General features: G+C 41.6%; 1 protein-coding gene across 4 annotated transcripts in view; it reads left to right on the top strand.

Annotated features, from left to right (window-relative positions):
* The window catches only part of khdrbs3 (KH domain containing, RNA binding, signal transduction associated 3), a 204,896-nt gene that overhangs the window by 33,701 nt on the left and 144,988 nt on the right, over window positions 1-26,207 (top strand). The window contains exon 1 of one of the 4 annotated variants that reach the window (XM_085445804.1): window positions 14,535-15,012. The exons of the other annotated variants lie outside the window; for them this stretch is intronic. Within the exon in view, the coding sequence (XP_085301930.1) occupies window positions 14,922-15,012 (91 nt within the window). The 5' untranslated portion in view covers window positions 14,535-14,921. Of the gene's footprint in view, window positions 1-14,534; window positions 15,013-26,207 lie in introns of those variants that run through there. 4 annotated transcript variants of the gene reach the window in all.

The following is a 26,207-nucleotide window of genomic DNA, read 5'->3' as shown; positions in this document are numbered from 1 at the left end:
GCTGGTGACTTGTGAGTGACAAGTTGTTAACCAGTGAGCACATTATTGTTTATCCTTTCAAGCACGTCTGTGATCTGAGTTTGCTTTTTAGAGCTGGAAACCATCTCCATCTGTTATATACAATCTATATTTTTCACCGTTACCTCTGTGTTGTGCATTATGGTATATCTCTCCAGTGTGTAAGCAGCATCTCAGGGTCCTGGTCTCTCTGGAAACTCTCCACCTCTCTCCGTGACACCGTTTTTTCGGGGTGGGGGGTTAAGTTCCGATCATCTTGCGGGTGTTACATTTCTGTAACACCTGCAAGAATATACCCAAACTGTCAAACAAGCTGACATTACCCCTGGCTTCAGTGCTTGTTTTGAGTGTTTTCACTTTGAAAGATGGGCATCATTGTTCAGAACATCGCCTTCTGTACCTGCCATTTGCAGACCCTGCTTCCAGTGTGACTGACTGAAAAAGATGTTTCCCAGTTCCGGCAGAGCACTGCGATGCCAATTACCCCCTTTTTCATCCAGCACGTCCATCCCTTTTTTTTCTTTCTTTTTTTTTTTTTTGCAGTTAACAGAAAATAATGGCTTTGTGTGAGAGTGATAACGGTGGGATTCCCCAGAGGGATGTAATGCACCAGAGATCATTTTATCCTCTCAGTTCCTCATCTGATATAGATCAGGTCTTAATTCCTGGACTATCACTCCTGGATTTTGTTTAACATTGTATTTGAGGATTTGCAAATTAATTTCCCCTCATGTGCTACATTCTTATTTTTTGCAGGTTTTTCACATTAAAGCTTTCCTTTGGTATTTGCATGTTCAAACATTGAATTATGAAAAAGAGAAGCCTTCTCTGAACCTTCACATCTGATATTAACTCCCAGGAACAGTGCTCGGGAAGTATTTCATTTTCACAGGTGACTCTATAAATTCATTTTTTTTTTTTTGTCCTTGTTTCACTTTCTACGACTGTTTCAAAAAGATTTTTTTGACATCATAATTCCTGATCGATAGAGTACATAAGCCTTGATTATGCTGCATTTATACAAGTTGTGCAGCTTGTCGTTTCAAAGAGGTGAAATGCATGGCACAAAGGAAACCAACAGACTAGATACCACAACACTGCTGCCATTCAACAATTGTTTAATAATGCGACTGTGATAACTAAGAGAAACAAATGGAAACAAAAGACACGGGAACCCTTGCTACAACAAACAAAAGAAGAAGAAGAAGACCATGAACACAACCCATACTTAAAAATCAAAAGCATAACATGGAAGTGAGGGAAGAGGGGGAGACAGAACCTTCAAGACATCACTCCTTATTTACTTTGCATTCACTTTCTGAGGTAGGGAAATTGTCTTCTTATTCTAGCTGTTAAGCTGATAATTAAATGATTAAACTGATTTGAGTGCAAATTTGATTGTAAGTTTCTATAAAACCTAGGAGCGAAAGTTTAGTTTGCTTAAATAGCAAGACTTCAAATCATAGCAGTTATTCCTGATGGTTGTTTTCCTGTTTCACAGAAAAAGTACATTTTTTCTTCCAGAGAGCTTTAAATTTGATCTGTTACTTGTTCTTTTCTGTCATAAATATATTGAAATATACTATTTTGTTGTTGTATGCTCATGTATGCTCATACAGTAAATGTGGCCAAAGGTCCCATTGATGACTTAAGTTTATGTAAAGGCTAGGCTGCTCTAACATATCTGTCCATAGAGGATTGAAAACGTGTTTGTCCATTCCGTTGATATTGTTACTCTGCCACGCAACTCCACCAAGGACGGTCCCAAGCCCAGATGTGAAAGGAGGAGGGTGGTCGCCTTGCCGAAGCAACCAGAACCGACCAATCGGGGAAACTAGGCTTGAAACCCTGGAATCTCAAATATCAGCTTTATCGACCAATGCTACCCCATCCGGGGCAGCCGATGCGCCAGCGCTGGGTACCCAGGGCGCTGGTGGGAAATGGATAACTGGCCATCGACTCCATCGACTAACGCCCAAGACGCCGATCAACATCGCAGCGTGGAACGTCAGTACTGGTCACCATGTTGGGCAGAAGGAGATCATCGCCCGTGAACATTCAAAACTCAGCGCCTTGATAACGGCCCTATTGGAACTTCGGCTGACTGGATCTGGCACCTTCGCCGTCGAAGTGCCGGCCATGGACGAGAAGATGACGTTGTATTACTCAGGTGGCGAAAAAAAGAGAAGCCGGAGTCGGCTTCATGGTGCACCATCGGTTCTCTGTGAGCGTCGTCGCCTTTCAACCTGTATCGCCGTCCTAACTGTTAACAATATGATCAAGCTACACGTCATCGCAGTCTACGCGCCGACCGAAACGAACTCCGATGCATCCAAAGATTAATTCTATGATTGCCTGCAAGACGTCCTGGACTCCCTACCTCAAACCGACATGATCATGGTCACCGGCGACATGAACGCCCACGTCGGCATCGACCGCACTGGCTGGGAATAAACGATGGGAAAGTTCGGCCATGGAGAAATGAACGACAATGGACTGCGATTGTTGTCATTCACCTCAACTGGTCCTCGGGAACACACTATTACAACACTCGCTCAAGCACCGTCTGACATGGCGCAACCCAAGAGGAAACGACTCGGCGCTACTCAACTACATGCTCATCAACACCTGGTTCCGATTGTCCTTGCAAGATATCCGGGCTATGTGCGGTCCCGGCTATGGCTCTGATCACTATCTCGTCCGCGCCCGAGTGCGCATGCAGCTCCAACGAGCGAAGAAGCCGACACCAATTCAATTCCAAATACCAATACCAATTTCAGATCGCATATTCGAACCGCTTTGCCCTCCTCCCCCTGAGTGATGATGCCAACGAAGAAGAGCAAACAATATTGGAAGCCATCTTGGACTGCGCCAAGCCGCTGTGCCCACCCGCCCGATGTCGCACACAACCGTAGATCTCGGACGAGTGTCTCGACCTAGTCGTTGAACGCAAGAAGGCCAAGCTAACCAACTTCGAAAAGAATCGTCAGCTAAACCATGAGGTGCGGCTGAAGATGAAAGCAGACCATGAGGCGTACTGGAACAAAGTCACTGCGGAACTTGAAAATGCGGCCGAACGACAAAACTATAGAGTGCTGTACTTCGATGCATTCTTGGCATTTCCATTCGCGACCATCATTCGAATGACACCTTCCTTACCAGCTGCGGCAGCCAACCGACGATCGGCGAACTAATCCAGTGTTGCCGACTCCGATGGTTTGGCCACATTTGTCGAATGGACCTGAGCCGCTACCCCCATGGCCTACTCTGGTTGACCCGCCCCGCCGATTGGAAGGTGCAGCGAAATGCACCAAAGAAGACATGGACGAAACAAATCGAGGATGATTTGAAGGCCCGTCGAATCGATCTTGAGCTGGCAAGAACCATTGCCTTAGATCAAAAAGTGTGGGAGATCATCGTTGGTCAAGCAAGAGAACCTGCGGCACCTACAGCAGCGTACTGGTTGCGCGGTCGACAACTGCCGCCAGACACCCGCTAAGGACGAGAGAGAGAGAGAGACTCTGCCACGCTTCAGATCATCAAACAAATTGTAACATTAGACAAAGATAAAACCAGTAAATCCAAAATACAGTTTTTAAGAGAGTACGGCATAGCCAAGGACCATCGGAGATGTTCTGCCACAACTGTGTAATGTTGTCATTTCGTGACAGATCAGTCATAGCAAACGCTGCAGCGTCCATCAGACATGGCAGCCCATAATCACATGAGACGGACGATGCTACCATGTATGGCTTTAGATAGTCAGGATCAGTTTTAACTTAGCTGTAGACCATTAGTCATTAGTCTTTCTCTGTATTATTGTAGGGCCTTTACCTTACAATATAAAGCACCTTGGGGTGATTATTGTGATTTAGCACTGAAAAAATAAACTGAATTGAAACTATCAATGAGGTTGTGCTGTTGTGCTGAAGTCTCATAGACACCATGCTAAGTTTATCATCATCACCATCTTAGCTTGTTGTTGCTCCCCCTGGCCTGTGGTCACTTTTATTTTCTTAATGTGTTTCATGCACGACAAACTCTGATGCTGGGAACCTTTGCAAATAAGTGTGTATCACCCTGCTGAGGCCGTCGGTCCACCGGGGTTATGTGTTACTCTCACAGAGTACGAGGTCAGTCCTGCTGATACTTCTTGTTTAGGAGTCGTATGCCGACATGACATGTTATTGTCACACTTGAGTTCACCTGTGCCACATCATCCTGTGTGTGTGCCCTCCCTCAGTCTTTGTCAGGCTCTTGTTGTTTTGTAGATTGTAATACTTAACTGAATCTTGCAGTGATTATATTTTTTTATCAGCTCTAGTAGTTATAGAATAAAGGTCTATGTTTATCCACCTACCTGCCAGCCCCCATATTCTTTTCCCTTTGTGAAAATAATGGTGACATATTTGGCAGTTTCAGGGCAGCCACATATCTTTGAAGGATAGTTTAAAACTTTCCAGGCCCCAGTATGCTTCAGTATGTGTCAGGTTCAAGGCTTCTGGTAACCCCGGTATTCTTCTACTCCATTTAGTTTAATTAATCATCTTTATAGTAGCTATCAAAACTAGTGTGCTCCAAACTGCTTACTTGGATTTCCAACCTGCTGTCCTCCATAAAGAATGAATGAAGTCAAAGCAGTAACTCGAGACACTTAAGCAGGTTAGCTCCTTGTGTTTAAGTGCTGCTGAATAGTGAATTCCAAGTAATGATTTTCCTTCCCCTGAAATGAATATGTAGCTTTACAAATACAGCCTTTGAGCTACTATCATCTTATCACCCCACTACAGGGCATGCCCTGGTAAGTGACTTTGTTATCAAGACACACTGCAGTGAGTCAGCTGCTTGGTGTTTAGCTGATATTGACGTTCATTGAAACTGTGACCTTCTTGTCACCTCTTTATTACAGGATGACCTCTATGCTGCCGGGCCACTTGTGAAAACCTTACTTGTTAATAATACAATTATTAGGGCCCCTTCTCTAGGACATGTCACTCCTGTCTTTACAATTGATTTGTCTTTTCCATGTAGAGCACTTTTTTTGTCTTCACATATTTGTCACACTCATCACCTCACACTCCCCCTTCAACCCTGATAAGGACAAGTTAAAGAGGTTGGATGGATACATACATATACATAGTTTAAGTTTAAAGTTCTACATTTTTTAAGTAAAAAGAAAAACTGCTGGGAGTGGGAGCAGACTATCAGCCTCATGTTTTGAAAGATTTCCTTATTATATTTCTCTTGGTTTTGAGAAGCACTAAACAAAGAAAGAGATTCTCCTAGAATGAAATGACAAAAGATGTATTTTTCAGAATATCCACCCATGCCTCAAATTAAGGAATGACATTCAAGTAACTTAAACTGACAAGGTGAAACTACAATGCTCATACAAAGTCAAAATATAAAAATCCTCAAATTAAATCGAGTTTTCAACCACTGGACATCACCGTCACATAAACATGATGAGAAAAAAGGGGGCGGGGGTAAAAAGCTATAGATTGGAAGAAAGTTTTTATCACAGGAAATGGAACTGAGAAGGAGGGGAAGTTGAACTAGTTTCCCCCCTGGTTGCTTGAGCCATTAGTTGCAGTGATGATGGATGAAAGATAATGTTGAAAGGGCTGAGCAGAGGATTTGCCTGCCTGGCCTAGACAGCTGATCTGTGGGGATGAAGAAGACTGCTGTTAGCCAAATCCTTTATCTCCTTTATGCCATAACTACGACACCTTGGAAAAGCAAGTAAAGGGCATGCTTGTCAGAGATATACCAACACTACAGGTTTTGTCCATTTCTCTCTGTGCAAATGTTGAAATTGGAAGAAATCAAATAAAGTCATTTTTACAGAGAATTTGCTATGTAGGTTTGGGTATCCTTTTTTCCATTTAATAAATGAAATTAATTATTTCATTTATTAAATTGATTAAATTATTTCTATTTACTAGGGTCATCTTTGTCTAATATTATAATTGGTTTTATGATCTGAAATATAAATATGTGACAAATATGCAAAATATACTGTCTGGATATTTTGTCAGAGAACAGAAGTGAACGGCCACACTGCTTCTAGCTGAAGGCAACAGGAACTCAAGTTTGAGGCCCTTTGTACCATGGTGAACACCGTGTGCATTCCTTTGTGACCACAGTGTACCCATCTCCTTATGAGTGCTTCTAGCAGGAACACTCCATGTCACAGAGCTCAGATCATCACAAACTGGTTTCTTGACCACTGAAAATTAGTTTGATCTGCCCAAGGGGCCTCCACAGTCACCAGATCTCAATCCAATAAAGCACACTTGGAATGTGGAGACTCTAACAAGGTGTAACTCAGAGGTTCCCAAAGTGTGGGGCCCACCCCCTGGGGGGGGGGGGGGGGGGCGTGGTATGAAAAGAAAAAAAAAAAAGAATGCTTGGACACTGCTAGCATAATTTGACGGGGCTTCCACACAAACGCAAAGCAGGAGATTATTTTTCTTGGAAAACAAAGGCGGAGGGGGCTCTAGTGTCACGGGGTGGAAAGGGACAAGTTACCTAGGGTTTTTTATTGTGCATGTTTTGCTGTGTTTTACTTTTTTAATATTTGAATATTGTACAGTGTTTTATTTTTATGGGTTTTATTGTATGTTTTTATGGTATTCATTGGTGACTTGTCCTGGAAAGACGCCGCCCCTCCCTGATTATGAACCTGACACACCTGGGAGGTCCCAGAGGCCAATAAGAGGGCCTGGAAGACCACGGAGAGATAGGCTTGAGAGACAGAGGCATGGGAGACGAGGTGGCAAAAATGGTGGAGTGAACTGTGTCAGGCGTTGGCGGCCGCAAGCCCGGACGGGGGGCGGTGAAGGTTGCCGTGCAGGACTTGGGAGGAGACGACGCCAGCGAGCAGAGAAGCGGAGGGAGCTGTTCTGCTGCTGGAATAACTGGAGGCCAGATCATGGTGGGGAATCAGCGCCCTATCTCCCACGGCGAGACGGGCTGGTGCCGGTTGGCGTGCTACAGGAAAGCGGCGGGCAGAGTTAAGAGCTCTGCCCATCCGGGGTAGGTCTCGCGTCTTATCGCACTATAATCAACCGTAGCCACTATAAAGAATAGTGACTGTCGCTGCCCCTCTCTTCCAGCACTCTGGAGCGGAAACGCTGACAGGACGGCGAGGACGCTGCCCGGTTTTTCCTCGTCCACTCCGATTGCCTGGATTTTTTTAACTTTTAGTGACTTTTACGCTGTGGCGAATGCCACTGGACTTTTAATGTTTATGTTTAATTGATTTTTATTAAGAGTTTTCCCTGGCCAGGGTTGTTTTAATTCCTTTTACATTTTTAACTGTTTTGGTATAATAAATTATATTTTATGAGCCAGTTTTTAATTCAGTGCATTCCCTTGGCTGCTCCACTGCTCCGTCCGTTTTTGAGGAGGGTTTCCCTTCTAGAATAACACCTGTGTTAAATCATAATCACATTGCCCCGTTACACTAGCAAAAAAAGTTTGGGAACCACTGGTGTATCTCATAAATTGTCTAGTGTGTGTGTGTGTGTGTGTGTGTGTGTGTGTGTAGACAAACAGACATACAGACAGATAAATCAGACTAGATGTCATCATAGGTAATTAAGAAAAGCATTCAGGATTCAGGCTATCACAACACAACATGAGACTCAAGCCCATGCTAAGCGACATTTAGAGAATATTGGAGAATACTGAGAGCAGCCTGGGGCTGTGTGGTGGTTGCTGATGCTATCATGCTATCATTGTTCTTGTGCTTAATCGCTGTGGCTAATGACAGGAAATGAAATCACCCACTGAAGACCAACGTGCTTCCCACAGAATAATTACCGCTGTTGACCTTGTGCCTTTCTCTGGTATGTAAGCGCACTCACCACACATTCAGTCAATACATACTGTAGCATGAGCTACTTAGGGCTGCTCTATTAAGCTCTTATTCATTACACAGAAATAACAACAACAAAAAAGATGAAAACTGAGCCACTGACTACATGTTGCACTTGCTGCCAGTTAAGCAAAAAAAATGAAAATGATTTATCTGCTTTGGCATTAGCTATCAGTTGTGTTTAGAATTGCTTATGAGAGCAAAAACAAGCATTTGTAAAGACAATGTTATAGTCTGCCATAGAACAAAGCCTAATGGAACATGTCAGTGTATGAATATTTCAGAATTTCCCTCGCGTTTACTCCGGTATTGATTGGGCTTTCACAGTACTTGTCATCGTTTTTGTTATTAAAGCAGTCTGCGGACTTGTTTTTTACTGTGGTTTCACTTTATGTCGTTTTCTATGCAAAATCCCCGGTTCACAGGAACACGAGTGCAGCCTCAGTAACTGTGAGTGGAGATGATAGAGTGCCTCTCAGTCCCAGTTTTACACACATGAGACTGTTATCAATCATCTCATCTAAAGCAAGAAAGTAAAGAAACATATTTCCCAAACCTGTCAGAACTATTCCTTAAGGTAAAGCACTGACGAAGCAGCATGGAGAAATCCCATTTAAAGCCAGTTTACCTGCTGCGAGCCAGACCCTGACAGCGCCCCTTTACACTGCACAGGCTCTGACGGCAGCTCCAACCTCAGGTTCTTTGGACGACTTGGTGGTGTGTGTTTGGGAGTATGTTTGTGTGTGTCTTGACCTTGGGAGCCCTGCAGGGTACCATTGATTTGTTTACCTGCGCGCTGCTGACAGTTTCTCATTAGGTTTCTTTTGCTCAACACTTCCAGGACAGGAGACCAGAGTCTGCACTTCACAGCCAACGATGCATGATCAATGCGGCTGATAGATTGGCACTGGCAATATCATTTGTGTTGAATGACTCTTTAATGGACGCAAGCGCTCCATTTAGTGGCCACAATAAGGCGCCTTTTTGTGTCTGAAGCGGCATTGTGGGTCTCTATGAGGAAGCAAACAATATGCTGAAAGGAGAGCTTTGTTAAAATTACTCTGGAAGACAAGCGTGGCTGCAGGAGGAATTGTGCTTTATTCCTCTGTTATTAGGGGGTATTTGCAAAGTGTATAAGAGAAAATGCAATTTAGCATTACAAAAGCTTTTTGGCACTGCAGAGCGTGCATGCAGCTTGTAGAACCTCTTAAGAGGAGGAAATAGAGGATAAATAAAGAAGAAGGGGCAGCACAGTGACATAAAAAAACCCATTTCCTCTCTTTGCGCACCTCTTCTAATTCCTCCCTCATTTTCTAGTTATGCATTAAAATGATTTTCTCCAAATACCCGCTATTTTGGATTTAAACACAAGACCGGTCTATCTCTGTAATGAGGCTTTTACCAAAGCATAATATGCACTGAAGGGTGTGTGTGTGTATATGTGGGGGAGTGCTAATAAATTAAGCAAAACCCCCCCACAGCAAAGCTTTACAGCAATTAGTCCGCCTTTAAGCGCAGACATGCATTCCTTGCTCTTATAGGGCTTTAATTCCATCCCACCTCCCTTTTCTTAATGATGAGGATCTCTTTTTCTCACATTGTTTGCTAAAATGGGCACAAGGAGGCAGTGTTGCTGCTCTCCTGCCAAACCACTGCTGAGGGAATCCACCCTTTTGAGGTGCTAAAAATGCCCCCTCTATTTGTCATATCCAAATTTAAGTAGAAAGTTAAGATCCCCACCACTAACACCACCCAAAGCTCTGAAACCCCCCACCTCACTTTCCTCTCCTGACACGAAGTGACACCGCAATTAACTTGAGGACAAATCAAAGTCTAATTACTTCCTCAGGTGACAAGCCGAACATCTCCACCCAAAACCGTGACGGCTCCCTCTCCCTGGAAAGAAATTCTAAGAAGACTGAAAGCTGACAAGACATTGAAATCAATAAACATTTGCTGTCTCCGGCTCTGATGAACTCTTCTTGTTAAGAAAGAGAGAGAGAGAAACGAAAGAAAGAAAAAAGAAAACGCTGACCCTGAAAGCAGAAGACTGCAGATGTAATAGTATGGGTGCATGTAGCATTTATGACGCCCCGGGGCGCTGCACAGCCTGTCTAGGTGTAGCAGTCCGACATCATATTTAGTGGGCTGGGACGGGCTGGCGGGCCAGCCATTCTCTAATGATCAAAATAACACTTTGTCAATGTAATAGCCCGCTGTTGTTCATTCTTTACACCCGCCTGACAGAACATACCTCACAGCTTTGCTTACACCCCGCCCTGCTGCCCGTTTGGTTGCCCGTGACTTGTGTAGAAGGGGGTGGGAGGGGGTCCCTCCAACACCACCATAAACCATGATTATTTTCATTGGAGCTGATGTGTTGCAATCACTTACAGCACTGAGCTCCCTTTCAATAAAAATTTTTAAAAATATTAAATAAATAAATAAATAAATTTTAAAAAAGCCAGCATCTCCAGGTATAGGCCCCTGTAACTTTGGTCCAAACATCAACGGTAACGCCAGGCTTTGTTTAAGAAGACGAGGAGCAACAGATGGCAAGCATATCTATAAATAAGTCGCTCCTCTGAATAGGAGATTAGTGCATTTGAGCCGGTTTTTAATGGTCTCTGGGAGAGATTAAAAAGTAAGCTGATTCATAATGCATTTCTCTTTGCCGTGAATCACACATAAACGAGAGTCTGGGAAGAATCAAAGCAGGAGGGGAGGGGTGACGGTGTGCTGGTGGTGGGGAGGGCTCACATGTCTAAAGTGGGACGTTGCATGACGCATGCCTTCTTTGCGCCACTGCAGTTTCTCTATCTGCGCGGTTGACTCCTAAGCTCGCAGACCTCAGCGTGCATATTTCTACCCATTCATTTTCACTGCGCGCTGTTTATTTTACAATCATTAATGCCCTGAGCGGTTATTCCAGAGCACAAATATCAAGCAATATATAAAAAAAAGAAAAATAACCAATAGCGCATTCCAAAGTTCATGGAGAATATAAACGCTGATAAATATACATAAACCCATCTTGCTTTTAGCCTCTGGGTCACATTTTCTCCAAGTTATTGAAATAGAATGGAGAGGGGAAGGGAAAAAAATTCTCAATTATATAACCAGTGCTGATCAGCCTACAGATAGCCGCCCACCTGAGGCTACCGCAGCATCCTCCACAAATATTGACAGAATTCTTATCTTTTTCTTTTTTTCTTTTACCACTTTTTTTTCTTAAACAAATATGAAGCCTATGTGCAAATCCTGTTACCTTCCCATCTGTTCGAACACCGCACCGCACAAATTTCCTCACAAATACATTTTGGTATTCATTGTCATTGTGCGTGTTTCCAGGAACTGCTGGGCTCCATCTGATAAAAGTGGACGTATCTTTAGATATCTGCCGCCTGGATAAGCTCTGTATCTGCCATTTAATGTCGCTGGTGCCAGTTGTGTGGAGACTCACTAAGTTTGTCCGCAGGCCTTTTTTTTGTGGCTGTGTTTTCTCAACAGCAGCAGCTCCTACTTATTTAATAAATTCATAATCACGCCCAGGAGAAACACATGGCTGACCTATAAGAAGGTGAATGGATTTTTTTTAGAACTATTGACATGTTGTCCTTAACAAAGAGTCACGCTGTCCTAATCAATTGTTTAAATGAATAAAGAGCACATATCACCACGCGAGATGTTCCTGTATCTGCCCCGAATAGCCTCGCCTGTGTAGCCTTGAGTGACACCCAGTGTTTTAATACATGAGCAATTTTCACAGGATTTAAACAGTCAAAAAAGCATCTGTGGAAATCTATTTTCATACATACATCTGTTGGGTGGATCTGTCAGCACTTATCAACAGTCATTTCTATGCCCACACCTTGTGTTTCTATTTCTAACGTGTGTGAGAGAAAGGCTTGGAAAACAAATATGTGCAGACTAGATTTATGCCCTTAAAACACAGTGACTCACTGTGTGTCTCTTACTCATTAAAGAGTTTACAGATATTGTATTTAATGCTATTCCCCCAGCATATCTCATCACTTTGCAGTCACTGTTGTGTAGTGGCTTTTTAAATTCTGATTCGCAAAACTGAGAAAACGAGTCAGAAATAAATCCACTGCAAAAAAGTAGTGTCGAAAGCACTGCAAGTTCAGACTGTGTTACATCAAAAGTGCACATGATTGTTTGGTGTTAAACAACTGATTTGCAAAGAGGGATTTTTTTTTAGGATTGTCTCTCCAGTGAAACTCATAATCGTACTTAATTGTGCAAAACTTTTGGTATAAAAATATACTAACATAAAAAGTTAATTAATGATTTATGAATGTATATTATTGCATCTTTTATTACTACTAGGTAGCTTGGACTACAATACTACAATATAAGTTAGATTTAAAATCTGCAAAAATCAATTCAATTTTATTCATACAACACCAAATCACAACACGATTTGCCTGAGGGCGCTTCACATTGTAAGGTAAAGACCCTACAGTAATATGGAGAAAAAAAGACAGTCAGACAACCCACTATGAGCAAGCTGTTGGTGACAGTGGGAAGGAAAAACTTCCTTTTAACAGGAAGAAATCTCTAGCAGAACCATGCTCAGGGAGGGGCATCCATCTGCTGCAACTGGTTGGGGGTGAGGGGAAGAGACAAAATGAAAAACTAAAGCTTTCCAATGCATGTGGAATATCTGCATCTAAAATATAACACTAAAATTGAATCATGTGGACAGAAGCACTGGGCCACCTACACATTACACTTTTTGTGCTGATGTTAAAGCGAGAGAAGGTTTGGAACTTTTTGCTTACTGAGCCGGCAGAGTGTTGGTGACTTTTACAGTCCACAATATGCACAGCAGTGCTCAGTTACCTCACTCTGTAACTTTACCTGGTTCACCACTTCCTGGTTGAGTTGCCATGATTCCTAAATCCTTCCACTTTGCAGTGATACCACTTTGGGCTGATCATAGAATATTTAGGAGGGAAGAAATTTCACACTTCTTGCATCCTACTGAAGTACTTCACTTGATTTGATTTGATTTCAGTGAGCTCTATAGACTGACTCCTTCTTTCACAAATGCTTTCAAAGGCAGACTGCATTGCTAGGTGTGTGATTTTATACACTTGTGGAAGATTAAGAGGTGTGGCCCAATGTACAGATAGCGCACTTCTACAAAGTACGAACACATTCAAACTTCTGTCTGTGTTAACAGGAATGTGAAGCTCAGTGATCTTGTAGCCAACTTCTGTGTGGTTCTTATGGAAAGGGTTGGTTAATATCATAATCCCTCCCAGGTTGTGGCTTGTTATTTTGGGTTTTTTTTCTGTTTTTTGTTTTTTTTCCTTTCTCTCATTGCTTGTTTGTTTTCCTCTCTTATATTAACCAATATTCCAACATGAGAAGTCCTGTGTGTTGACTCAGCAGGCGTAATATTAAAAAATGAGAATAGCTGAGAATGCCTGAACCTCCCTGCATTATATTCCAGTTTATGATGTGCTGTCACCTGGTGCATAAAAATTCACCAGAATGCAGGAAATGAAGTGTGTGATGTACACTTTGATGAACTTCAAATATAATGGATGTCTCCCTCTCTCTGGAAGAGCTCAGGAGATATTGTAGGTATAATATTGAATGGGGGTCCCATGGAGTACAAAAACTCCCCAAAATGTACATTTGGTGAGGTAAACAACTTCTGGAAATGTTCATTGTGTTTTTGATAAAAGTGGCTGAGACATACTGAGTTTTATTTTTTGATTTTTATAGGTTTCAATTGCAGTAAAATGCATTTCTGTTAGTATTAGGGACATCACAACACCATGGGTTGCTTTATAGAATCCATTATCTTCAGTCATGAAGTGAGCAGCAGCAGAGAATTTCTAGCAGCAAAGTGATAATAGTCATTGCCTTCAACCGCAACAATACAAAAATGGAAGTTTCTGTAGTGTTTCTAAGACTGCATTCCAGATACCTCAGAACTTGAATGCCGCTAGTGACCGTGTTCCACAAGGAGCGAGTAAAACAGGATTTATTTTGGTTCTTAGCAAGGTAGAGTCAATCCGGTAGTAATATCAGCATAGTACTTATCAGTGCTCTGCATATGGCTTAGTTAGTTAGACAAAAAATACACAACGGTGGCAGTACAGAGTAAAAGTTTACAGCTTTACTAATGTTTCAGCAGTAAAGTTCAGTGCCGCCATCTTGGACTGCCAACTAATTTCGGTACGGATTAATATAACAAGGAATGGCTGTCGTAGACTGGTTCTGAAACTTACACTTTCCTGGTTTAGACACCCTTATTGTGTCTCCCAGTGCTCAAACACAAACTTATTATGCTAATAGCATCTTTTTACTCGTTGCAAATTGTGCTGTGTATCTTGAAAAATAAAGGGGCTTTAGAGTGTAATAAGCTGTAGTGGAAGTAATGTGCATTATTTACATTGCACAGAACAAAACACACTCTTACTCTTGGAGTGTTTGCTTTAGTTGGGTGTTTCTCAATTGCCACTCTTCATGGTGATTTTATGATAATGATATGGTAATTGCGGGACTCAGCACCGCGGACAGCTCCCAAGTGTCGCTCCGCCCCCTTCCGCCCGCTACGTGAGCGCGCGGCGACCAATCACTGCCTCCGCCTCGGTTCAGCTCTGGATACAACAGAGGGAGCTTCAAAGAGCCCCTTCACCCACAGAGGAGAGGACCGCTCCGGGTGTAATGCGTAGCTGGGCTTTGCCTTCTGCTTGGATGGGATAAAACCTACCGTTCAAATTTAAACGCTCACTGTGTGTGTGTGCGCGCACGCGCGTGCGAAAGAGAGAGAGAGAGAGTGTGTGTGTATTCCGCGAGGACTGGGAAATGCTCTTCTAGCGCGAGCGCGGATGACATTAGAGCCCGCGTTTTTTCCTCCCCCCACACAAATATTCCCAACTTGGAGCCTCCTGGACGCCGAGCAAGTTTTTGTTTTGATCTTTTCTTGAATTGCGTTTGAGCAGTGTAGCTGGAAGCCCAGAAAGCAGCGCAGGACAAGATGGGGAGCGAAAAGTACTTACCGGAGCTCATGGCAGAGAAGGACACGCTGGATCCGTCTTTTCAGCACTCCCTGCGGCTACTGGATCAAGGTAAGCGTCCCTGGATAAACACTGAAGTAAACACTTGAGCTGCGCGAAAAATGTTTAGTAAGAACTTTTAGTTTTTAACGTTTGGTCTCCAGGCTACACGACATCAGCAGTCCGCCCACTTTTGAGTTAAAAATAAGAGGTACTTACAAATTTCCCCTTGGTCACACTAGCACAGCCAGGTGCTTTTTAGCAACAGGGCTGTTTTTGCCAAGTTTTCATGCTCACACTGTGCTTTAGCCTCCAGTAGTGAATAAAATATGGCAGGAGAGACTAAACACTGCACCTTCAAACCTTTAAATTGGCCAAGCCTTGGCGTGAATGATGACATTTCAGCTCGTCTTAATTAGTTTGCAATTAGTGGATATGATATGTCATAAAGCCGGGGAAATGCCGGTAAAGTGAATATCTGAATATCCTATATATTTTTTTTCTTTTTCTGATGGCATACCGTGAAATGCTAGCCTGCAGTTCGTGAAAGGAACGGAATGACATCTCAGTTTACAGGCTGCCCTCATCTCTATCCCCGTGCTGACATGTGTGAGCTGTGGTGCCAGCGCAGGAATAATCGCTCTTTATTCGGATAGAAGTGTTTCCTATTTTGAAGACACGGACGTGACTGAAATGGTGTGTGTGTGTGGATGGAGCGACAAAAGCGCTCGCATGCAGACGCTTTAATTAATCCGCTGCACAGGGTCCTGCTTTGAAGCTGTCGGGGTCCCCCCCCCTTTTTCTCTTGCAAACACTTTCTGGAGACTCCTGCGCTCTAAGGAGTGTGCTTTTACAGCAGCCAAGTGCATCCTTCAAGCAGCACTCACGGGCTTTGTTCGAGAGTCGAGCAGGCTGTTGGTGTCTTTACAGGTAACAGACGAGACAAGGAGCCCAGGTCTGTAAGCAGTCCTTCTGGGTTGTAACTAATTCTGTTGAATCCCAGCTCTTTTTATGCCGACAGCTGCGCCAGTTCTACTCGCTGTCTCGCAAACTTGGGGGATCTCAGGGTTAAAAGGGTTCGCTGGGGCTCAGAGCAAAGCCAGGCACGAATCAAGTTTAATGGTGTTAAGATGCTGGAGTTTGCCATAGTTACAATCAGTTTACAGGTTATTTTGATCCCTGGTTGTTTGAGCCAATATAAAAGAACATGTAAAGTGATCTGAAAATGACAGGAAAAGGGAAATCAGGAAAGCAGTTAATGGGTGGGCCCTTAATTTAAAATAGGCTCTTTAATGTGATGTATGCAGGTGTTTAAAATGTACTTAATTATTTTGAGTTTTCCGTCTGTTTTGCACACCTAGTGAAGAGTATAGTTGTGCATACTTGTTTGAGCTTTCACTTTTGCGTCCAAATCTCTAAATTTGTGCTGTTGCCTTGGTTGTTTTAGTTGTGTTGAGGACAAAGATTGATTAGTGTAGATGTGCTTTGCGGCTCCCAGTGTTTGCGTGTGCGAGAACAGTGTAAAGATTGAGCTGCTAATGGGCCACTATGACTGAGATGATCATTGTTAATATTGTTCCAATGTGCTGCAGTGTGGGGGGGATATGAACACAAGCTGTCTCTTAACACACGATGTAAACACTTAGTTAAAAATGGGTCCTTTATGCCAACATTTTCTGACTGTACGTACTATAAAGATTACTGTATTGAGGTTGTGTAATGGGTATCTAACTTAAAATTAGAGATGTCAAGGTCTTGACTCGTCCTTAAGTACGGCACATTGAAAATAAAGAACTTGGATGGGATTAACTTTAGGTTAACTAACTTTTCTTTAGGTCAGTTTGCTCAAATTCTTTTCGGAGTAAATCGTAATAAAAACATGGTGGTTTTATGTAAAAGTCAGGTGTGTTAAATATTCCATGTCCCGTTAACAGTCCAGTGAGTGTTGCACCTTGTTTTTCTACAAGGTTCTGCAAGGACAGAAGCGTACACAGAAAAATGAAGCAATTATACTTCTATTACACTCCTATACATGCTCCTAAATATTAAAAATATAGATAGCACAGTGTAAACCACAAACTCTGTGACTGACTTTCTGTTTTAACAGGTTTTTGCACAATATTATAAATAAAACTATTCCACTGCGCTGCTCTGTCTCACAGCCTACTGATGAAAGTGACTGGTTTAAAAGTGTGGCACATTCTTTACTGGAAGGTAGACAATGAAAAATGCAAGAGCCAAAAGGCTTTGATCTCCTTTTTTATATATAGTGAAATGTAAACAGAAGTGACTCTAGACTAACAGAGTAACTGTCCTCTGTTAGGTCTGTATATTTTGGAGGCCTCACAATATCAACCATTGGGTCTTATTTGAAAAAGCAGCATTTTTCATTGAGCTGATTCATGTACAGTAAGGTAAATTCATTCCACTCAGTAAGGCAGATAAGCCTTTGTTTCACTCAGCACTTTTGGTTATCAGCTCCTTTTCAGATCTAGGTTAGATTTTTTTTTTCTAACAACACTCATTTCCCTTGCTGATAGAGGGAAGATGGCAGCACCGAATCCTTAATGCTAGTTGAAAGACACTTACCAGCCACCTCTGTGACAGACTCTCTCTTAAAGACCTTTATCCACATGGCAGGTCTTCTGTAGAGTTCTAGCAAATATTAGCCTCTTACCGGAATGGAATAAAAGTGAGTGAATACTTAAAGTATGGGCCAGGATATGCCAAAAAAGAAATAAAAAAAAAGAGTGTGAAGTAAAATATTGTACAACAAGTTCTTAATGTAGTACTTCCAATAAAGTTAGTTGGCGATATTTTCGTCGAGGGCAAAGATTGCACTTGGACGCTGTCGCAGTGGCAGAATTAATCCGTGACATTTTATGAAGTAAGCGGTACTCTGCGGTGCACAAAATTTGGCCGAAACAGTCTGCCACAACTCCAAAACTGTAAATACTGTTATCTCTCTCTTACACAACAGATGGAACACGATGCGGCTTAATAGAGCACTTCTTCTGCCATCTTGCTGATGAGTTCTGGACTTGATTATGCAATTGGCAGGGGATGCAGGGAACAGAGCCGGAGTAACTGGAGTTACTGCGTGCACACGGCGAATATGAGATTACTCCAGGTCTGGAGAGACTTCCATTCAGGAAAAATTAGGGGGGCATTGTATTGGAAGCTCGGGGACGGGGCGGACTGCTTTGATAAGTTTGAGCCATTCGCAAAGCTCCTCTCCCGCAAAGAGCATATCTCTTCCCCCTGTGACAAGCCGCATACAGGCAGCATCAGGCTCTTGGAGCTGGAGGAATATCTTAAGCCAAAACAAGAGACAAGCAGGACTAACAGTCTGCCTGGAATGAAAAATCCTCAGCAGCATACTAATGAAGTGCTTCCAGGTACGAAAACACCTCATGTGGCAGGAAGTGCGTCTGTTATTAACATGAAATCACGACTGTAAAAAATTGTTATTTCCATTGTGAATTTAACTAGTTGTTTTGAGAGCAAAAGTTCATCCAGGATCTTAGAAACAATCTTAAATTTCACATTATTACTGGAATTCTACTTCGCTTCAATTCATATTTGATGTGATCCACTGTGTGCTTTGTTCCCCTTAGTGAACAAGGCTTTTATTGTTCTCTTCACTCAGTGGAGATGCAAATTGGAGAAATCTAGCAAGCCATGCTACCCGAGTGATGACATCAAAGCATCTAAGAAGTAATGTGCGGTAAAATAATAGATAAAGGTGGGACTGTTTGCTGACTTGGGGGAAATGAATCTGCTTTAAGCCGTGTGTGTCTGCGCAGCGTGCAGAATGTTAGCAGAGCAGCAGCTCTGGTGCTCTGCGTGGGTCTGCACAGGAGGCGTTCAGGTGCAGTGTTCAGCTGTACATCACCTGCAGGTCTGGAAGCCTAGCTTACAGTCACTGTAGTAATGCACATAGAATACAGGAAAATAAATTTAGAGTGTAAAAATAAATTTTAGGAGCCACTGTCTTTCCATTAGAAAAGTTGCCAGACCCTGGTGACTATAAGGGGAGAAGGGACTTGATACAGTGTTGTACAGGATTCATGAAGTGCGATGCAATTGTTAATTCTTAATTTTGTGGTAGTGCAGAGAGACCAGCAGCTACAGTCCCTGTGCAAACAGGAGGAGAAAAAGGTGGGGGGCGTTGGGAAGCTTTTTCCAAGGGATTGCCACAGTTGATGGATCCAATGGATTTGGCATACATTTTAGACAGGAGGCCCTTCATCGTGCAACCATCCTATTTATCCGATCTTGGGACTGGCACTAGGCGTAGACTAGCTCTGAGGCTGGGTTTGTTTCCACCTGTTGTGACCGGGAATTCCCAGTGGATAGATGCAGCACAGGTCAGCTGAGGTCTGTTTGGCTTTGCTTGTTGTAGAAACCCTAGTTACAACAAGGTTAGCATGTGAATATACACATATTAAAAGGTTAGGATTAATGAGACATTTTATAATTAAGTCTCGAGAGTCAACAAATGGCCAAATCACATGACTGATTTAAGATGATGTAGCAGCAAGACACAGTCCCACTGACTCTCTGTTTCAACGTCAAAAGTGCAGACCTCAAATTATGGAACAGTTTTCAAACCTAACTGTGCAGTTCTATGGATTTTATTGACAGTTTACCTTGCTTATGCTGTCTATGTTGTGGACACGCCTAACTGTAATTAACACAGAAGCTTTTGAGCTATGTTATGATGTGAATGATACTATTAAACTATGTAAAAAAAAAAAAATGCCCTGAATGGTAAATGGACTGGTTCTTATATAGCGCTTTTCTACTCATCTGAGCACTCAAAGCGCTTAACACAACTTGTGCATTCACCCATTCACACAAGCACATTTTTCTAAGTGCTTTATAGCTAACATTCACACACATTCATACTCCGATGGATGCATCGGAGAGCAATTTGGGGTTAGTATCTTGCCCGAGGATATTTGGCATGCAGACTAGGGGAAGCCAGGAATCGAACCACCAACCTTCCGATCAGTAGATGACCTGCTCTACCACCTGAGCTGTAGCTAAATATAACATTTAGTGTTATATTTTAAATAATCTCAACAGATAATTTAGATTCTTGTATTTTTTGTCAGTTTGATATTGCAAAGCACCATTTGCTACTGTTGGTGCTGCTCTCCCAAAATGTATTAAAGTTATGGTTAGCACATATGATATGTTAATACATTTTATATTTGTTTAAACTCAGTCTGGGAACTCATCAGCTGCTTTGCCAAATTAGCAAAATTAGATAAGTTAAAGGCCACATGATGTCCGATAGGCCAGTTACCTGCTTGCAGCAAAGCCTGCTCAAATGTGATTGGTCAGGGCTATGGAAACTATAAAGCATGAGGTCCTAGAAATCCTCCCCTGTCTACAAATTCTACATATTAATAGTAATTAGGGCTGAACGATTATGGAAAATAATCTAATTGCGATTTTTTGCCCCAATATTGCGATTGCGACGCGATATGCGATTATTTTTTAAGGTATTTGTCTTCTGTATTATTAAACAAAGACAAGCAATACATCATATAGTATGGCCAATACTATATTACATTAATTTTAAACTGTTCTTTCCTGGAAGACAGACCTCTGTTATGATGACATGAGGTGATGCATGAATTGATGACTGACATTTTTATTTAACTTCTTCAATCACAACAGTATATTTGAACATACACAATAGTTTATTTTTAGCTTACAAACATCTGAGCATAAAGTGCTGACAAGGAACCCTGGTGTAAACATTAAAATGAAAGTCAGTACAATGTGCAGATTGCAGAAATATACATAAAAAAAATCAGTGGCTTTACCACACTCAGTTTTTCGACATCTGTGAACTACTAGACAGTCATTCAATTAAAAAATTATATTAAATAAATAAAACTAATAAATAAAAAATACACACATCTTACTGATCTCTGTAGTCAGTAACATTACACATAAAGTGCAAACATAATAGCAATTGTATAAACACACACACAAACACGCCTTTAAAGTTTAAAGGCGTGAAATTGGACGGTCTAGCCTTCTGATTAGCTAATCAGAAGGCTAGTTCTGATTAGCGTCACCGCTGTCTCGGTGGAGTTTAATAAACTCGGCCGTCTGCTTCTTGCTATCTAAAATATAACCAGACACTGGTGTAAATTCTCGACTGTCTCATACTTCTGTTTAATAAGTTTTCTGTTTGACGTTTAGTCAGCTGTGTGAAAACCAAGGAGGAACCCACCCGGGGGATTAATAAAGTTTTATTTTATCTAATCTAATAACTTTAATCTCAGCCAAACCGATTTACTCACGAACAAACAAAACACTGAAAAAAGCCCAACAATAACATTTTTAGGTTGTCTAAGTGACTTATATATTACGTTTAACCCGAGCAGCGAAACTCCGCGGTGATCTGAAAATGATGTGCCGGGAGTTGTGCCGTTCTCGGCCGCATCAGTAACCCTCGAGCTCCCGGCTAGCTGTCGAGCTGGTGGGTAGCAGACGCCTCTGAAAACGTCGAAGCACTTTTGCAAATATGGGATATCTTGATAAACCGAGCAGATATTTGATGTTTACACAACTACTTTCTCGCCTGAAAATATGTTAAAAGTTTATTTTGTGACCCAGAAAGATTAGTATGAGTAATTTTAAAACTTAGTAGAGGCCGCCATTGCTGGAAACTGGAGTTTGGCTGGGCCGCGCTATGAATTCTGGGATATGGTAGTAATTTGGACAGCCTTCGGCGCGTCGCTGTGACGTAATCGGTCTACAAATGCGGCCTCAGGAGGATGCAGCCCATGAATTGTATAATATAATCGCAGTATAATCGCAGCCTTTGCGGTTAGAAAATTGCACTTGATCATGTCGCGATATTATCGCAAATGCGATATATCATTCAGCCCTAATAGTAATAATAATGGAAATGAGTGCAAACTTCTTTACAAATGACCAGGCCTTGTCTTTTTAATAGTACAGCATCAACAAAGAAAATGAATATTGGATGAACCTTTACTTACTTGTTTTTGATGGAGTAGAGAAAAGTGTTACAGATGGATGTCTTAAACCAAACACAAGCCATGACAACAAAATTCAAAAAGAAAGTTACATAAAAGCATAGAGAAAAAAAGAGGACAACTTTAAAGACACATTATTGACAGTCTTGTTGATAATGCTTTTGGAAATGTAAGCTTTTTTTCTGCGTGTAGGTGTTACTCTACTCCTGATTAGCTCCTCGCTGTCAACTCATTTTGTTTGGCTCTAAAGTGAGGTGCTAGACTATGTGACGAAAATGCGAGAGATTCAAAGATTTTTCAGCTCTCGTTTGACGTTGCAGCCTCGATGCACACTGATGAGCTAAATATTAAAAGGAGGTAAAGCTGACAGCCTTGATCACCTTGGAGTTGTACCACCCACCGTGGCATTTTTGCAGTCCTCCACAATATCAGGCAGAAGATACAAACTTTTTGTGTACACCTTTGATTATTAAAGATCATTGAAACAAAATTTGCTGTGCTTCAAAGGACAGACAGTCATGTTTTTGTGTGGGTTTCTAGTTGTAAACAAGTGTCTCCTTGCAGCAGATGTATTCTCTTTGTTCAGGATGTGTCTGCAGAGCTGCATGCAGCCCGCTCTGAATCTTTCAGGACCTCTGGCCCAGTTTGGACATTGTAACCTCAGTCCCACACATAAGATGCTTTTTTTAATTGGATACTCCACAGCGGGAGCCTGGCACAATGTTTGGATTACATTAACAGCCTGAGCTAGCTTTCCCATCAAAAAAAACCCCTAACAGCAACAAGCACACACACACACACACACACACACGCACACACGCACGCACGCACGCACGCACGCACACACACACACACACACACACACACACACACGCACGCATGCACGCACACACGCACACACACACACAGAACATCTGCAAAAAATGAGCAGGTGTGGGAAAGTAACCTTAATTCAGACATGATGCTCCTATTGTTAATTCATACATTTCCGTCTCATCAGAAGAACAGAGGGTATTTTTAGCCATGCTTGATTTTGTGTCCTGAGTGAGAGCAATCTGTGGGATACAATGCCCAAAGTGTGCAGAAATAAGCTTTGGCATAGGATCAAAGGCAGAGATATTATTTTGTTGGGGAAACAGTACTTGATAGTGATAATGATCTGCGGCTCTGCGGCGGGCCGACACGCTGAGCCACACAGCGAGGTGGAGGTGAAGGCGCAGCCACAGCACTGAATCTGTCTGAGGCCATGACCTGACTGGTGATCTGACCCACAGATGTAGTGAACTCGCAAGTGAACTGTAAGTGAGCAGAAAAGCGGAGCTCCAGAAACTGGCTTTGCATGCAGACGAGTCTGCAGAGCGTTGCCGTGGCTGAGGGCTGTTTGCGGAGTGCCGTCTCCTGCTTCGCAGCAGCTCCCACTGGAATCCAGGGGTGAATTGTAGGCCAGGACGAACGCAGGCACACCCCGGCTATTTCCAAAATCCTGCTTGTTTGCAGGCGTGACGGATCACATATTTTTCTTGATTTCTCCGCTAATGTGAAATGCATGTTCTCGCTCATTAGGGCAGCAGTAATGAGCCGCTTCGAAGGTGCACCTGATAAGCTTTAATACAGTTAAAATGTAAAACCTGGAGTATGTTAATGTTACTCAAGTTATAGAGTCACACTGGTACATGTAAACAAACACAATCACTAGTTATCAATTAGAATGGTAAATAGACTGCATTCATAAAACACTTTTCTGAGTGCTCAAAGCATATTCTGTCCTTAGGTATGTCTATTGTATCCTTTTGAGGGGGTACTTATTTTAACAAGAAGACCCTTTACAAAGGGTGACATAGGGGTACCTATTCAGGTAATTTCTTGAGTTGGGTAGGTATGTATGTGGCCTTTCTAACTTTACTGACTCCTCAAAGCTTTATTTTGTATCTGAACCCACAATAGATTTGGGGAATACTTACCTAGCATGTACATCTTTGCCCTGTGAGAGGACAGGAGAACAAATCTTAAATTCTTAGAGAAAATTTTTTTGGCCTTTGGATGTTTCCTGGTGTTGTAAAGGATACATACTTTTACTTCCAGGTGCAAATATGTATCTTTTACTGCCTGGTAACATATATATGAACCTTTTGGACGTTTAAAACGGTGCACATAGTTACCTTAAGGTCCAATAATTATTCATGTCATTATTTTATTCAGTCAGTAATCATGTAGATTATTCCTGTAGGTACACAAATGGATTTTTCCTGCATCCTTTTCTCTGAGTGAGTATATGAAGTATGAGTGTGTGCAAGAAAATGTGTCCATTTTAGAATTCATAACAATACATATTTGCTTCACAATGCAACATTTCCATTAGCAACCTGCTGTTTTATAGATATATAAAACATATATATATAGCTTCTTTGTTGCCTTCATGAGGAAGACTGATAGATGTTGATGCGTTTTCATTAAGCCCATATTTATCAAGTCGTGTTTTTATTCTCAGTCACCTACTGATATATATGTGGAATTAGATTTTGTGTTCCAACGATGTAGGCGGATTTCTCCCTCTTTAAAGCTAGACTTTGTGAGTTTCGAAAGAAAAAAAAACAGCGTTTGACTAACAAATAAAAAAAACTCATAAGCAATAAAGCACACTCCTGTGGGAGGAACCTGACTACCAGAGAAAACCCAGCAGTCACCACCAATATTAAAGACAGATACAGAGTTAGATACTTCTTAGAACATATTAAATGTTTTTTATCTACTTTAAATTTAGTAAAACCTTAAAATCTAAAAGTAAAGTTAGTATTTTAACTTATTTGGCCACACACAGACTGGTAGTAAACCTTAAAATCCTTAAAATGAGGCAAAATTTGCAAAGAAGTATGAATATATGTATATGTATCTGTTTTGGGCCTTCAACGTGGTCCACATAGTTAAGACCCAACTCTTTAGTATTAGTGTAGACAACTGTAGAGACAGAAATTGATTTTTACTGTGTCTCTGTTTCCAAAAGTGTGTATTGTGTATGAATGGCTGTTAGAAAATGCATCCATTTTAAAATTCACAACAATACATATAAATGTATACTTCCCAATGTTACAATTCCATTAGCACCTTTTAATTTAAATGACTAAACTTTTCTGTATTATATGTTATATATATCTTCTTCTGGTAGAAGTTGATGTGTTTTTATTAAGCACATATTTACATAGGGCTTCGTTATTCTCAGCCACATACTGGTGTATGTGGAATTTAATTTTTCATTCCATACATGTGGGCGTATATTTTCTCTTTAAAGCTAGGCTTTGTGTGTTTTCAAAGGAGAAATAACACATTGTTGACTAACAAATACAAATCTCAAAGTGTAACTCATGAGCTATAGAGCACACTCCTACACAATTATAAATGAGTGTATCAGAGCTGCTTATTAGCTGTTTTTTATATGAGAAATAAAAACTATGAGAAACTTCTTATATTTAATAGTTTGCAATTCTTACAGCTCATGCAATTTTATTAAATTATTGCAATGTTCTTTTACAAATATGGTACAAATATGTAGCTTCTACTGCTTAGGAACACACACATATATTTTTTATACATAAAAAATATACATATGTGTTTACCCCCTTGAAGGGGTAAAAAATGGTTGCCTTAAGATTCATTCAACATATAGAGTAGAGGAGCTAGTGATTAAACCACCTGTGTTGCACAATAATATTAATAATAATTATTATGTATGTCCGCGGTTCCAAACCCCCGGGCCATGGAACGGTACTGAGTCGTTTGATACCCGAGTTGAGGCTCGGGTAGGGCTGGGTGATATGGCCTAAAATTCATATCGCATATAATTTGAAGCAAGTGCGGTAACGATATATATCGCGATATATTCTTTTCTTCTGTATAACGTATTTTCCACACTATAAAGCACACTTAAAATCCTTTTAATTTTCTCAAAAATCGAGAGTGTGCCTTATGTATAAATTCTGGTTGTGCTTACTGACCTCGAACTGATTTTGGCGTGCAGAAATCTGTTGAAAAATGTTTTAGTACAACTTTGGTAAGCCGCACTGCTTGATGGATTGTCAGAGCATTACGGCTGCCGTAGTGAGGAGCTTCACGGAGTAATCTGGGTCCAAAACTCCGTCCCTTTAGGTCCCAAAGTCAAACGAACACTGAGAGTTAAAAACGGTCTAAATTCCTTAATCTTTAATAAAATCATCAGCGTTGCTGCTTTACCAGGTGTAACAATTA

This window comes from Copadichromis virginalis, linkage group LG22 (genome assembly GCF_057382275.1).
Source record: "Copadichromis virginalis isolate Kocher_CV1m ecotype Utaka linkage group LG22, C_Virginalis_male_GT1.1, whole genome shotgun sequence".
NCBI lineage: Eukaryota > Metazoa > Chordata > Actinopteri > Cichliformes > Cichlidae > Copadichromis > Copadichromis virginalis.
This window is presented reverse-complemented; position numbering and strand designations above follow the sequence as displayed.